Source organism: Leptonychotes weddellii, chromosome 16 (genome assembly GCF_054177405.1).
Source record: "Leptonychotes weddellii isolate Sample4059 chromosome 16, ASM5417740v2, whole genome shotgun sequence".
NCBI lineage: Eukaryota > Metazoa > Chordata > Mammalia > Carnivora > Phocidae > Leptonychotes > Leptonychotes weddellii.
This window is the reverse complement of record NC_138384.1, coordinates 12,638,686-12,654,999: the sequence shown is the minus strand read 5'-3', so window position 1 is coordinate 12,654,999 and position 16,314 is coordinate 12,638,686. Positions and strand designations below refer to the sequence as shown.

Here is a 16,314-nt window from a genome sequence, read left to right as displayed (position 1 = left end):
CAGATATATTTATAAGTTTCAAAGCATTCCCACTAGGGAGAAGTCCTATGAATATAGGATATGTGGGAAAGGTTATCAGCTTTAATTCAAAACTGATTCAGCACTGAAGAATGTACATGGGGGTGATACCCTTCAAACATATAGAGTGTGCTAACTCCCAACTTAGCACTAGAAAAGTCCACAGAAGAGTTTTGAAGCTATCTCAATGTAAGGAATGAGGGAAAACCTTAGATATGAGTGCAAAACTAACTTGGCATTAAGCTACACGGTGGAGAAACCCTTCAAATATATAGAATGTGGAAAAGATTACAAATATAGTTCTTAACTATATTAGACATCATAGAATTGAACTGGAGAAAAGCCTTATGAATGTAATGAATGTGGGGAAAGCTTTCAATGTCAATGCAAATCCAATCAGGCATCAAAGAAACCATAACAGGGATAAACCTTATTTGTGTATGGAATATGGGATGGTTTCAGCTGTAATTCTATCTTCAACATCAAGAGAATCCATATTGGGGAGAGACTATGAGTGTAACGAGTGTGGGAGAGTCTTCAGATGTAGCTCCCAATGTAGAAAGCATCAGCTTATTCATACTGTAGAGAAGCTATTTCAATGTAAAGAGTGTGGAAAAGGCTTCAGCATCAGTGGAAAACTAATTCAGCATAAAAAAATCCACAACGGGGAGAAGCCATGAATATATTAGGTGTGAGAAAGCTCTTAAACGTATAACTTCAGACTTTGTTGCATCAGAAAATCCACACTGGGGAGACACCTTATGAGTGAAGTGATTGCAGGAAAGCCTTCAGGTGTATCTCCCAAGTGAGTTAATATCAGAATACCTACACTAAGGAAGAGCCCCCCACATTGTTAATGCAAAATTAATTGGGCATTCAGGCCTGCCATGGGAAGAAACTTAACAAATGTGTGTTGTATGAGAAGGGCTTTAACTGTAGTTCTTTTCTTTTTCTTTTTCTTTTTTTTTTTTTAACTGTAGTTCTGAAAGGACCTCCCAATTTGAGTATCTATACTGGAGAAAAACTCTACCAGTATAAGTGCTTTGGGAAAGTATTCCATATCGTTATAGCAATATTGTTAAATTCCTTATTGTTAAAGCAAAATTAAGTGGGCATCATGATAGGAAGAAACTCTTTGTATGTATGAAGTGTGAGAAAGGTTTCAGCTATAGTTCTAATGGTATTATGCATTACAGAGGTGAGAAATCCAGTGACTGTAAAGCAAGAGTTACTCCCAATTTAGACAGCCTAGGGTCTACCCCGTGGAAGCAAGTTCTAAAAATACATCTGTAAGGCTTCAGCATTAAAACAGAACTAATACATCACCTGACAGTCCATTCCAGGATAAAAGTCTAATAATATAATGAATGTGATAAAGGCATTATTTCTACTTTTAAATCTTTATTTTTAATGTGAAATAACTGATATAGAAAAGTACTAAAAGTAATCAATTCTCATGTACCCCCCATCTAGGTTAAGCAAATACTGGGATTTTGCCAACATTTCAAAAATATTTCACAGCTAAAGTCCTGCTTCCCCTGACCCTCCTCCCCTTCCACTTCCTCCCAGTGTAAACACCTATGCTGAGGTTACTGTGTATCATTGAACTATACATGTTTTTCTTTTTGGGCTTTTACTATATATGTAAGTTCTAGAAATTATCCACAAATATTATATATATTTATAATTTATGTATTATTAAAAATGTATAAACATTTTGCACTGTCCTTTTGTCACATGCTTTTTTTAAAACTCAGCATGATTTTTATGAGATTTACATGTTGAAGCTGGTAATAGCTCTAGTTCATTTTCACAAATGAATGGAATTCTCTACAGCTAACTTAACCTATTCTTACTGTTTCAAGGAGTGCCAGAGTGAATATCCTCGTATGTGTTAAAGAAATGAACTCAAAGGAGGTCTGTAGGGAGAAAGCCAAAGCAAAGGGGTCTTCATGTTTAATAGTTGGTAAGTACATGCTACTTATATAATAGGGGTTACAGAATGAAGGTAATGACTTATAAATAGTAAGAAATCAGTAGAGGTAATATGCTCATTACATATTAAGTGAATAAACTCAATTTCCTACAACAAGCATATACTAACAAGTGTTTTGTTTTTGTTTTTTTTTAGCAAGTAGAGCATGCCGAAACAATTTTCCACAATAAATTTGTTAAAAAGTTTGCAGTAATCATAATCTCACCATTTAGAGTAGGTTCCCTAGGAGGCAAATATAAAACATTTGTAGTCAGTGATAGTGCTGTCTCTTTATTAATGGATGCATTAGAAACTCAAATTCATTATAATAAGGCAGTGTGTATTTGTAAGAGTTTAGTTTAAATAAACCAGATTTATTACAAGGTTTTAGAAATTTATAAAATCGGGGCATCTGGGTGGCTCAGTCGGTTAAGCGTCTGCCTTCTGCTCAGGTCATGATCTCAGAGTCCTGGGATCGAGCCCCATGTCAGGCTCCCTGCTCAGCGGGGAGTCTGCTTCTCCCTCTGCCTGCCCCCGGCCCCCGCTCGTACTCGCTCTCTCTGTCTCTGTCTCTCTCAAATAAATAAATGAAAGGTTTAAGAAAAAAATCTATAAAATCATTGGGAAGGTTGAAGAAATAGATTCTGGTTTAATTTCTGGGAATGACTCCCACAGCAATACTGCAGGCCTATACGATCAAAGGGACTCTGAATTCCTGCAATAGATTTGAAACTGCCTTCTAGATTACAGCTGGGGGGCTTCTGAACAATGCTGCCTCTTTGGTGAGCTGCACACTTGAATCACATAAGTTAGTCCTGCATGAATACATCTATCAGTGGAGCCCACTCAGAAACCCACCCGCAGGGAATATGGGACATTTGGTGTTTAGCTTTCCATCTTGCAGTACAGAAAGGCATACCAGAAGGCTGGAAAAGATGTTGAGTGAACCACTCCACAGTATCTACCACATAGAGTATGCATTGATTGGACTCAGACTACACTGGTGTCCCATCTGGCTTATGCTCCTCTTTTTAATGCTTTTAGGTAACTGGTATGTAATATTTTAAAATACTTCTTTAGAGAAATGTAGGCATTGATTTCTCAAAAGCATGTATAAGACTATTCAAAGTCTCTCATTAAATACCATTGTTACTTGTGGCTTATGGTATTAAAATTTTAACCATAACTGAATCAAAGTTTTGGGGCTTATCATTTTTTTTATTCATACAAAATGACTCTCTGTGCATGTGTGCAAGAGTTTTTTAGGTTATAGGAATATAACCTACAGGGTCATAGTGCATATATGGTTTTTCAGTTTTATGATATTGCCCGGTTGCTCTCCAAAGCATCTGTATATTCACATTCTCAAGAATAAAATATGAGTACCCATTTCCCTATATCTTTCTCACTTGTTCTCATACTTAATATTCTCTTCCTTCGGATATTTATTAGCTGTATAATGGATATTCTCATTTTATTCTTCATATTTCTTAACCTCTTTTGTATTTTCCATCTCTGCCATACTGTGCTATGGTGTGTCTGTATTGTTTCACTAAAAGTTTCATCAACTCCATCTCCTGAGCCTCTAAGAACATGAGTAGTTATCCCCCAACACTAGAATCCCCAAATACTAGAACATGAGCAGCCAAAGTGCCAAACCCCTGTCCAGCCAGAAGCGCCCCGCCCCCCCAAAGAGACTGTCTGGTTGTATCAGAGCAATAGGCTTCTTGCCTAGAGTATTGTTCTTACCTAGTTGAATTTGAACTGAATTACAGAGCTTACAGTCCAACCTCATCAGGCCCTGCTATTTATCGGTCTATGGAGATGTGGGCCTGGAAGCGTTTGCAGATCCCCAAGTGATGTTGAGGCCCTCAGTGACTGAGTTGAGGCAATGAGAAGAGAGAGAAAAGTCGGGGTCATAATGCAAAAATGGCCAAGAAGCTTCCTACATCACTGTGAGATCTCTGATGTTTCATCTTTCTAGGATTCAGTTCCCTCAGTGGAATAATAGATCTTGAAGTCTTAGCTTTCCATCTTGCAGTATAGACAGGCATACCAGAAGGCTGGAAAAGATGTTGAGTGAACCACTCCACAATATCTACCACATAGAGTATGCATTGATTGGACTCAGACTACACTGGTGTCCCATCTGGCTTATGCTCCTCTTTTTAATGCTTTTAGGTAACTGGTATGTAATATTTGAAATACTTCTTTAGAGAAATGTATGAAGTCTTGAAGAAGGCACATCTCCAACATTTTGTTCTTTGTCAAGCCAAGGGCACTGAGACAGAATAAACATTGGCGATTTTGGAGCAGTTTGGATGCTGATTATGTGTAATGTGTAAGTAAGAATACTTAAAGATTAATTTCTAGAGAGGTACCATCCAGAAGGCTGAATACATGTGTACATATAAATATGTTTGTGTGTATCTATAGTTACAGCTGTTTCCCGTTATAGAACAGCTTGCTGCCAACCAACCAGCTCTTCATTGTGACGGGGCCTTTTTAATAGCCTTCTAACTTCTCTCTTGCCTAACTTAAAATGCATTTTTCACACTGTAGTTACAACTCATAGATCTACAACGAAACCAGACCTGGTCCAATGAGCAGAACCAGCTTGAGTACAGCCAAATAAGAGAATCCCCAGATACTAGCGCTCATCCAGGATGGCCTTTGGCTTCCTCCGCTCCTTGCGAAGGTTTAAAGTCTGTGCCACCGCAAGCCCTTCGGAGAGAAAGTCGCCTCCTCCCCGCAAGGGTCGGCGCGCGTCGGGTAGCCCGGCGAAATCCGAAGAAGCCCCAGCATCCTGAAGCTTAGGAAGCGCGAGTCCGGGAGACGCGCTGGCGGTGACGCACTTCCGGCGCGCCTCCTGCCATGCCCTTGCGGTCCAGCACCAGCCGCTCACTGCGGGAGGTGAGTGCGTACTGGGAAGTTTCCGTCCCGAGCCCCAAGGTGGCGGTTCCGTGATTCCCGAGGCCTCTGGGAGGCCAACCCGGGAGGGAGTCGGGCGACGGCGTGGCTATCGAGGAGAGCGGGGCGGTTTGCGGGCTGTCCGCCCTTCCCCCGCATTCCTTCACCCGTCGCGGCGGCCACTTCAGGAAATGGGGGCTGAGGCTGTGGGCCGCCAGTAGAAGGTGTGGCCCCCTTGGGTGACCGACGCGCCGCAGTTCAGTCCGTTACCCCAATGAGCGTATGTTAAGTGCAGTGTAGTTCCGGTTCCGGGGATGCAGCAATGAGTAAGCCGCAGGAACTTTAAGGCTAACGGGGAAGTGAATATTAATCAATTCTGATTATATCTCTGCCCCTGCTCATAATAACCCCATTGATTTTGGGCAAAAGAACGTTCTGAACGTTCACGGGTCCCGCTTGGCCTGGCGTCTCGCAGCTTCTTCCTCTCGGTCTTGCAGCACAATCCCCTTGCCGCTGCTGCAGGCTTCTTGGCCTTGTACTTGTAAAACATGCCCCCGCCTTGGCCTAGTTAATTCCACTTCTCAAGTATTCCTCGACTAGGGCAATCCCCCTGCTTTCATTGACACTGTTGACCTCATCATGGGTTTTCCGACCACCATACACCTAGCGCATAACAAAAGTAACCTCACACTTAAATTTTAGTCCAAGATACAGGAGAACAAGAAGTTGTTTGAATCTCTAGTGCCAACCGTATTGCCGTGCACAGAGTATACCTCAATAAATACTGACTGAAAGGGCAGATATATTTCTAATTGCAGTTTAAGGCACTTGATAAAAGAATACATGCCCACCAGATCTGACTTAATTTGGATCTTCCAGGATATGACTTTCAAATTGAGGTCTGAAGGGGCGCCTGGGTGGCTCAGTCGTTAAGCGTCTGCCTTCCGCTGGGGTCATGATCCCAGAGTCCGGAGATCGAGCCCCGCGTCAGGCTCCCCGCTTAGCGGAAAGCCTGCTTCTCCCTCTCCCACTCCCCCTGCTTGTGTTCCCTCTCTCGCTGTCTCTCTCTCTGTCGAAAAATAGATAAAATCTTAAAAAAAAAAATTGAGGTCTGAAATTCTGAAAAGGAGTTAACAGGTTAAAAGGGGGGCAAGTTGGGAAAGGCTATTAGAGGCAGGGGAAATAGGTGCTAGGACGGAGTTGGGACCCAATCAGCCATTTAATACTTGTGTAATGACAATTCTTTTAATTCGAAAAGTAGTAGTATATTTCTAGTAAGCAAATTGGGGAAATAATTAAAATGTCACAAAGAAAAAAAAATCATCAATAAGACTACCATTCAGGGATACTGTTTTAAAATTTATATCCAGGGCGCCTGGGTGGCTCAGTTGGTTAAGCGACTGCCTTCGGCTCAGGTCATGATCCTGGAGTCCCGGGATCGAGTCCCGCATCGGGCTCCCTGCTCGGCAGGGAGTCTGCTTCTCCCTCTGACCCTCCTCCCTCTCATGCTCTCTGTCTCTCATTATCTCTGTCTCAAATAAAAAATAAATAAATAAATACATTAAATAAAATAAAATTTATATCCAGGGGTGCCTGGGTGGCTCAGTCGTTAAGCGCCTGCCTTCGGCTCAGGTCATGATCCCGGGGTCCTGGAATCGAGCCCCGCATTGGGCTCCTTGCTCGGCGGGAGGCCTGCTTCTCCCTCTCCCACTCCCCCTGCTTGTCGTTCCTGCTCTCGCTCTCTATCATATAAATAAATAAAATCTTTAAAAAAAAAATAAAATTTATATCCATTGAGTGGGGTTTTGTAGATATTTGTAAGTACACACATACGATTTTTACACAATTGAAGAGTGAAATATGAAATTTTCTCACGGCATTTGAATGTTTTCCTGTGTTGTGAAATATCCTACAGCATGATTTTTAATGGCTACTCTTTTTTTTTCTGACATTTTTCTGACATTGTTGGATATTTAAGTTTGCATCTTTTTCATATTAGAAATAACTGTGATGAATGCTTATGAGCAGACACATCTTTGGACACATCTCAGATAAATTCCTCAAGTTGGAATTTTTAAAAATTGGTTTTAAAATTTAACTACCTAAGCAAATTTTAACAGTACTACAGGCGTGTGGTAAGAAAAAGGATTACTTAAGGGCGCCTGGGTGGCTCAGTTGATTGGGCGACTGCCTTCGGCTCAGGTCATGATCCTGGAGTCCTGGGATCGAGTCCTGCATTGGGCTCCCTGCTCGGCAGGGAGTCTGCTTCTCCCTCTGACCCTCCCCCCTCTCATGCTCTATCTCATTCTCTCTCTCAAATAAATAAATAAAATCTTTAAAAAAAAAAAAAGAAAAGAAAAAGGATTACTTAAGATGGTATAGTAAAAAAGAAATCTCCCTCTCTATTTGGACCCTAAGGTCCATTCTCCAGAGGTAACCACTACTAATAATTTTCTAAATGTGAGCAAATCACACACAACTGAATTTGGTATTTTATACTTATAGATAGGAATATTCTTAAGTAGGTATTTGTCTTGAGGAAATGATGGAACAATTTACATTCCTACCAGCAGATACTGGTCTCCTATATTTTCTCCAGTATAAAGCATTATCTTTTTTTTTTTTAAGTTACCAATTGCATAGATAGAAAAATTACATTTTATTGTTTTAATTTGCCATCTTTATATAGTAAAGGGTAAACAGCTTTTTGTGTGTTTACTGGCCACTTATAAGTGAATTGCCTATTAGTGATATTTTCTAGGATGTTCGACTTTTTCTTACTGGTTTTCTAAGGTCCTGGGCTATTAATGTTTTTTGCATATGTTGTAGAGTTAATTTCCTAGCTTGCTTTTGAGTTTTCCTTAGTCATTTAAGCCAGAAGTTTTAAAGTAGTTTAATTTGTCATTTTAAGAGTTTTCTCTTTGTTTCTTTGTCATTTGGCTTGTGACCCCACCACTGTGCTGGAACTGCTCATCCTAGACGTCTCTGCACCCTGGGATATAGACTTACTCACCTTTATTTTCTTTGGTTTTGTTTTTCACACTCAGAATTTTAGTGCATATGGAATTATTTCAGTGTATGGTAAGAGATAATTTAATTACACATTTTTTCTTCAGTAGTTAACCAGTTTTCCCAGTGTTGTTCATTGAATAATCCATCCCTTTTCCTCACTGATTTGGAATGCCATCTTTCTGATTTACTTTTATGCTTTAGTCTTTTCTGGGTCTTAGATTCTGTTTTATTGTTCTAGCAGTATGTTCTTGTACCAGTCTATTTTATTCATTATACATTTAGCATCTGGTATTGCAAGTTTTTCTTTCCTATTTTCCCTTTTTATTTAAATTTTAGTGGCTATTTTGACTTTTCTTCTGTATCAACTTTGGAATCACTTTATCAGATTTCTAAATAAATTCTATTCATAATTTGCTTGAAAGTAATATTGGTTAGCTGCTTACAAGTATGGCTCTTGGAATCTGGCAAACTTGGCATGCAATCCAAGTTTGGCTTAAAATCCAGGTTTGACCGTCTGTTCTTTGTGTGAACTTGGTGAAGTCTCTTAATCTCTTAGCTTCTGTTTATTCATCTGTTTGCCGGGGGCGGGGGGGAGCCCAAAACCTAAATCTCTTTTAAAGGAATGTTGTGAGGGATAAATGAGAAGATGTGTATAAAGCATTTTAGCATGATGCTGAGCATGTACAAGCTCTTCATAAAAGGAAGTTATTACTAAATTTGTAGATTAGTTCGGAGGAAAGTCAGCATTTACAAAAAGTTTAATATTGATTGTTTCAATCCAGGAACATGTTTTGCCTTTTCATTTATGTCAATAATATTTTATATAATTTTCTTTACATAAATTTGTTATGTTTCTTATTAAGTTTATTCCTGGGTTCTTTTTTAAATTTTTAAACAAGCTGTTATATTTTAAAAGGTATTAAGGTACATGCTAAAAATTTGAACAGTTCAAAAGGCATAGAGTGAAAAGAAAGTCTTTCTTCTGTCCCAGATTCCAATTTCCCAGTCTTCCTGCACCAGAAGCAACTACTGTTGCCAGTTTCTCGCGTAGGTTCCCTGGGTTCTTTTTTTAATGTTTGGTTTGTTTTGCTTTTGTTTATTTATATTTTTGCCCTGATGTATTGTTTTACCTAGGAAAGATAGCACTACCTAGTGGTTATGAATACAGCTCTTGTGGCCTAAAATAATTACTTAAACTTTCTAAGTCTCATTTCCTTGTTTTGGTAAAATGAGGACAATAATTTTACATATCTGCTAGTATTATAATGAATGTAAAGTCTGAGTTCTGAAGCTGGCACATTGCAAGCCTAGAGTGAATGTCAGTTAATATTAGCAGCTAATACAGGTTTGCATGTTTAAAGGAAAGTCACTGACACTTGGTTCTCTTTGCTTCTTCCCTCAGCCCCTGCCCTTCATTGTGAGGGAGCCCAGGTGATGGCAGCCATGGCCCTGAATGCCTGTTACCAGGTGAGCTGTGATTCCCTCAGATCCTTCAAGAAATCTTATTTGAAGGAATGGGAAATAAGAGGAGTGATTCGGGCAAAAGTGTTAGAACCAAAGCAGCAGGAAGGCCTTGCTTCATCCCCACAGTGGGACTGGATGATGGGAAAGAGCTGACGATGACAGATTGAGCAACCAGAGACTCAAGAGCCCAGGAAGCAGTGGCTGGAGAGAGTGAGGAATCGAAGTAAAGCCTCCTGCACTCTGAGGATCTCTGCTGAGCTGGAGAGCCCCCAGGTTCAGTAGGGACCCCCACAGAGGGATCCATGAGATAAGGGACTCAGGCTGGTGGTGGACGTATCCAGTGTTCTGTAGGAGTGTTCCAGATCAACAAGGTGGCAAGATTCTTGGGAGGTGGGACCAGAGGGATGGTAGGAGGAAGAAAAGAAAAAGGGGGCATATACAATTTGTCCTCCAAAAAGAGAGCATAGTTGGGGGCTCTGGATCAGTGAGGAAAGAATTGGTTCAGGAAGGGCACATGAATGTCTGTCTCAAGACTCAGTACTTCTGGTTGAGGGAGGCAGCATGCGGCAATATGAAATGTGGTACTAGGCGACAGGAAATTTAATTTCAGAGGAGATTCCTATCAGCCCTCAGGGGCATTGTGACTTTGAGCTAGTCACCTAACCTCTTTGTGCCTCATCTGACCTCGTCTGTCAGATGGCAACAATGCTACTCATTCCACGTTAGGAGAAAGATGCTGCCAGATGCCTGTCAGCTCTGCAGTGTGCTGGGTTGTTGAGTGCTACTTGATGGACTGTCTTCTTCAGGCTTCTCTATGTCGCATCTTGTCATCCATGATCTTATCCCAAGTACCAGTCCCAGATCATCCATTGTCTGGGTTCCTTTCCATTAGTATGGCCTTGCCTGGAAGCCTAATCTCGACACATCAGAGACACAGTTCATTGTACCCCTCACACCTCCCACTCCTTCTGCACTTCCTGCCAATTGTTAGTATCCCCATGCCACCATCCCTGGTCACTGTTTTTAGATTTTTAGTCATTACTGATTCTTCACTCTCCTTTGTCACCTTGTTCATTCAATCCAAGTTCTGTTATTCCTGTCTCAGCACCCATTTGTCCCTTCTTTGTATGGCTTTCCTGATTTTCTTTTTAAGATTTTATTTATTTATTTGAGAGAGAGAGAGACAGAGAGAGAAAGCACGAGTGGGGGGAGGGGCAGAAGGAGAGGGAGAGAGACAAACAGATGGCCTGCTGAGCAGGGAGCCCGATGCAGGGCTCGAACCCAGGACCCTGAGACATGACCTGAGCTGAAGTCAGATGCTTAACTGACTAAGCCACCCAGACGCCCCTGGCTTTCCTGATTTTATCGTCCCTTTCCTGGATATTGTCAGCAAAGCCTCTCAGCAATTTCCTTTGTCTCCAGTCTTGGACCATCGTGTCATATAACATTTTTTGCTTTTAAGACTCAGGCTCAGGTTCTTGAATTTGGAGTTTGTTGTGGTATGGTGATCCATCTAAGTGCATTAGCTCACAGAGTTGAGGTCAGATTGGCATTTTTTAATTTTCTTTTTTAAAGATTTTTTTTTTATTTATTTATCTGAGAGAATGGGAGACAGAGAGCACGAGAGGGGGAGGATCAGAGGGAGAAGCAGACTCCCAGCTGAGCAGGGAGTCCGATGCGGGACTCGATCCCAGGACTCCAGGATCATGACCTGAGCCGAAGGCAGTCGCTCAACCAACTGAGCCACCCAGGCGCCCCCAGATTGGCATTTTATAAAGATCTTTCTATGTGCTGGACAGAGGTGGACTTGGAGGATAAACCTGGAATTAGGGACCATTGCCATGGTCCAAAGGACAGTTGCTCAGGACTTGAGTTATATGGTGACTAATGATGTTGCATAGGAGTCAGATCCAAGAAGTATTTAGGAGATAGAATTGGCAGGAGTTGATTACTGATTGCTTGCCAGAGCTAAGCAGTGACTAGGGGATAGTTGAGAATGATTCTTAGGTTCCCATCCAAGGAGACCAGGGTAAAAGTGGTGCTACTGGCTGAGACAGGGAATCAAAATAATGACCAGCATCAGATGTGAGCACTTACCATTGTTTCTTCTTATATTGAGCAGGATTAGAAGCAGCCATTTAAGGGAGGGTGACAGGTTCAGAATTGGACATATCAGAAACATAACTGGCGTGTGGGTCACTGGGCATCCGAGGCAGGCATGTGACTGATTCCAGGACCACATGAGACCTTGGAGTGAGGATCATGTCCACACACGGAGGACACCAAAAAGACAAGAAGGACCACATCATTGTACTGTCTGGGAAGGAAGAGTTTGGGCTGGCAGGCGGTTTGGTTGGCAGAGGATAGTTTATCTGAGAGGTATAAAGAGAGACAGCCAGAGAGCCACCGAGCAGCGTTAGAATCAAGAAACACTTTGTCGTAGGAAGACTGCCTGGAGTTAAGGAGGCTCTTCCATCTCCAGAGTTCTTTCTGCTGGCCGGGCTTAAGCAGAGGCAGCATAACCCCCTTTTGTTGAGGGTGGAGGGGTGGGTGGCACAACAGGGTTCTGTGTCAGGTGAGGGCTGCAGGGAATGGGGCCTGTTTGGACAAACCATGACTGTTCACAGTAGGTAGCTGTGAGGATTGGGGTAGGGCAGGCAGATGTGGACATAGAACAGGGCTCAGTGTAAGTGCAGGGAGCAGGATGGATAAGCTGGACTCTGATCAGTAAAGTGGGGACAGGCAGCAGGGACATCCCTGGCATGTCACCCATGAGAAGTACAGTCGGAGGCCAGTCATCTGTTCATAGAGTGTCTGAAAGACCAGAAGGGCATGTACAAAAATGAAGAGGGTTTACTTCAGGGAGGTGAATTTGTGAAAGATTTTCTTGGTTCCAGTTTTCTATAATGTGACATTGCCTCTTGTAATAGTAAGTCTCATGTGTAATTAGAAGCTGCTCTGACAGTGAAGGGGTCTCAGAGTTGCTTGTTGTAGGTGTGGTCATTCATTAGCATGCAGGGCCTTGTCCTTTTACTCTTCATTTCCCAGCCATCACGGGACTGTCCCTCAGAACCTCACACTGTCCCCTGTGCTCCACACTCTGGCTCTGAGCCAGAGGATTGGCTCTGGGGCAGCAGGAACCTGTTGTTTTAGGAGGTGGTGACCTTCAAGGACGTGGCTGTCTACTTCACCCAGACAGAATGGGCTGGGCTTTCTCCTGCACAGAGAGCCCTGTACAGGGAGGTGATGCTGACAAATTATGGGAACTTGACTTCTCTGGGTAAGGCCATTTTGCCTTTGGGACTCAGATTCATAGGACAATGGTAGGGTAGATTGTGGCGTGAATGTCCTAACCTTTTACATATTTACAGGGGCAAAAACTCCTAAACCCTCAGGCCCAGAAGATATCAGGCAGGGATGGAGGGAGAAGTCTGAGGTTAGTTTGGGTCTAATGTGGGTTTGGCCATTCTCTGGTGAGAACACTTCCCACCATAGGAGTTCTGTGCAGAGCACTATGGGAAAGAAGTATCTTCTGTTGAAGGTAGTACCTTCAACTGTCCCGGTGGTCTAAGAAAGACTTCCCTCATTGCTTTTCTGTGCTTGCATGTGTCTCACAGGATTTCACTGACAAACTCTGTGATTTTTTACGAAGAGGTCACAAATGCTCAGTTTCCTCTTGATCAAAAATCTCCTTGGGCTTTCCCACTTTCCAGCCCACTTCTATGGGCCTTATCCTTACTGAGCCGCTTTGGGGTTTCCTTCTCTGACTGCAGACACGGGGTTGTGTGGTGCCTCAAAAACACTAACATGAGACTCCCCTCCCTTGCCATTTTCTGCCTCCTTTTCAGGATACCCAGTTTGCAGACTTGCCTTGACCTCACTTCTGGAAGGAGGGGATTTGCCTTGGGGCCTGGAGCCACAGGACGATCTACCTGCAGGGAATACCAGTGATGTCTCTAAAGGTAGGTGAGGCAGGTTTAGAACCATCAACCATAGTCCTTTGTTAGATGCATGGTTTGCCAGTTTTTGAGCACTTGCTGTGTGCTAAAATGGCGTTTCTTTGTTTGAGAGGCTCTGGAGGATACTAATTATGGAGACAGGGTTAGAGAGCTAAAAAAGAGAGAATGTGTTAAGTGCTATTGGTATACTGTTGGTATATACGCAGCAGGCTGTGGGACCCAGCAGGAGGAGTTAGAGGAATTCCCACTTAGAATAGTATCAGGTGACACTCCTTCAGTGGCAGGCCACATGTTCTGCATTCAGCAGATAAGAACATTGCAGATGGGGTGGGGGGAAGATAATCTGGCTGGAGGAAAGGAATAATAAAAGATCCAGTATAATTCCTGGCATAATATAATATCTGGAAAAGGACTAGTATCTGGAATATATAAACAACTCTCAAAACTCAGCAACAAAAACAGAACAACCCAGTTAGGAAATGTGTGAAAGGTATGAACAGCCATTTCACCAAAGGGAACACACAAATGAAAAGATGCTTGACACCATTAGCCATTAGGGGAATGCAATTTAAAACTCCAATGAGATATCACTACACCTTGATCATGTATGTCACCATATAATTGTGAAGAGCTTCATGGTTTGATGTGCAGGAGAATTACCTGGGGAGTGTATTTTAAAATGGACATTTCTGGGGCCCACCTGTGAGCATGCACTGTTTTATCTTTTTAAGGAAGTGTTCAGGAACCTAGGCTTAGGACTGAAAGCCTAAGCAGGACTTCCTTTTGTCTGCTTCTGTGCCGTTAACATGGTGGCCACTAGTTGTGTGTGCTTATTAAACTCTTGCTGTTGAAGGGGGGCTAATTCAAATTGAAATGTCCTATAAGTATAAAATACCAGATTTTGAAGACTTAGTAAAAAAAAATAGTGTAAATGATCTCATTTATGATTTTTATGTTGACTTCATGTTGAAATGATAATATTTTAGATTTACTGGGTTAAATAGAATATATTACTAAAACTAATTTTACCATTTTTCTTTTTACTTTTTTAATGTGGCTCCCATAAAAACAAAATTACATATGTAGCTTGTGTTTATGGCTCACACTGTATTTCTTTTGAACAGCCCTGCTCTACTACAGAGCATATCCTTAAGCCCTCTCATTTAGCCAACCATACATAAGCATTGTTGGTGTGTATAGAAAGCCTAGGACACAGAGGTTAAGGCAGACCCGAAGACTTCTGTCCTAGGGAACTTACTGCGTTATAGGAGATGAGGGAGCTGGCAAAAGAACATGGAGCAGGAGCGGGGACCCCTGCCACAGTGACCTTGCCACCAGTGCCGTATGGCGTGAGCCCGTGATTACTATGTTTCAGAACTGTCAACTGGACATGTATGTAATTTGATTGGCCTGTGAGGGAAATTAAGGCATAAAACCTTGTTACATTGTTGCTGTATTGCTGTTAATAACTTCGGAGGCCTGCACAAGGGTAGGGACAGGGTGATGCAGGGATAGACAGGATCGTAGAGGTGTCAGGTAGCAATGATAAAGCTTAGCGGTAAACATAAATGAGTCTTAATATAAAAATAGCTTTTATGGTGACAAGGACAGTAGACTTATCCCATGAAGTTTGAGTTTCTCTGAAACATACAGCTCCCTGGGTATAGCAGTCTCTTGAGAATGCAACTCTGATGTTGGGACAAGGTCAAGGCTGGGATTATACAGGGTGCCAAAGTCTGGAAACCTAGGCAGGCCTACATAATGGTGTCAAAGACATCTTCAATCTATTAAAAAATACATCTACTTCCAGACTTTATGACCACCCTGTATATGTGGGAGTCCTCCATATCAGTGGTTCTCACTGGGGGCCAGCCACCTTTGTCCCCAGGGGACATTTGGTAATGTCTGGAGACATTTTTGTTTGTGCAGACTGGGGAAGGGGTTGATACTGTATCAAGAATGGTGCTAATAAATATCCTCCACTGCACAGGACAACCCCGCACAACAGAATTATCTGGCTGTGAATGTCAGTAGTGCTGAGATTGAGATACCTTGCTCTGTATAAAGGACTCCATGTAGCTGAAATGTCCCTAAATAGAGAAGGAGATGGGGAAGAGGATCTTAAAGATTTTTTAGGGTTGAAGAGAGAGGGAGGAGGAAGTAGAGAAAAGAGTGAGATTGAAGCTAAGGGTGGGAAGATTTCCAAGGAAGCTGGTGGGCAATGGAGTAGAAGCCCGTGAGGTAAGTGGGATATGAACATGTTAGGGAAACACTTACCTTCTTTTGTGAGGTTTAGGAATGAAAGGAAGACTGTAAACAGTAGCTTTAAGGCAGTGTTTTGCAGACATTTTTTTACTGTAACCTACAGTAAGAAATACAACTTAAGTCACAACCTAGTATATATGCTTTTACAAATAACTGAAGCCAGAGTTTCAGATTTAGAGCTTACCTTTCCTGTTTGCTCTGACACCTGGTATTCTCTATTAATTCTCTATTCAAATCTAGTCTGATGTCTTTCACTTCTTAAAAAGTTTCTTTTTGCAACCTGCCACATTTATTTCATGATCTACTAGTGGTTCTCAAACAGTTGGAAAAAAAAAAAAGCTAGTCTAGGAAAGATAATTACCCTCAGGTGGACCTGAGTAGCTAAAGTCAGAAAAGGTGAAAGGGGGGCAGGGAGAGGATGTACCTGATGAGCTCCGTTAGAGGAGTGGGCAGAGCTGGGATCCAGGTGAGAGAGGGGGAGCCCTGAAGGGAATGTGGGAGATGGGTGCCACCCTGTGGGGGTGGATAGTGAGGAGGTTGAGGAGCACCTTTGAGGCAGTCTTGGTTTTCCCAGCGAGGAAGAGGTGATACTGACGGGAGGGTTAAGTGAGGGGCCAGTTGGAGGTTTAGGGAAAGTGGTGATTGCTTGAAAGTACTCTGGGGAAGCTGATAAGTTCAAATGATAGGGTTCTAGGGTATCAGGGAAGGAGG

The 16,314-nt window shown here is 42.3% G+C and overlaps 1 protein-coding gene and 1 long non-coding RNA gene across 2 annotated transcripts in view; both read left to right on the top strand.

The window, feature by feature from the left end:
• Positions 1–3,949: 3,949 nt before the first annotated feature.
• Positions 3,950–9,311, top strand: LOC145717528 (uncharacterized). Its single transcript, XR_014140811.1, has 3 exons — positions 3,950–4,906; positions 7,883–7,984; positions 8,907–9,311. It is a non-coding gene; the product is annotated as an uncharacterized LOC145717528 (long non-coding RNA).
• A 47-nt stretch (positions 9,312–9,358) lies between these two features.
• ZNF19 (zinc finger protein 19) overlaps positions 9,359–16,314 on the top strand; it is a 22,491-nt gene continuing 15,535 nt past the window's right edge. The window contains 3 exon segments of the mRNA XM_081807871.1: positions 9,359–9,382; positions 12,533–12,659; positions 13,228–13,341. Coding sequence (XP_081663997.1) covers positions 9,359–9,382; positions 12,533–12,659; positions 13,228–13,341 — 265 coding nt within the window.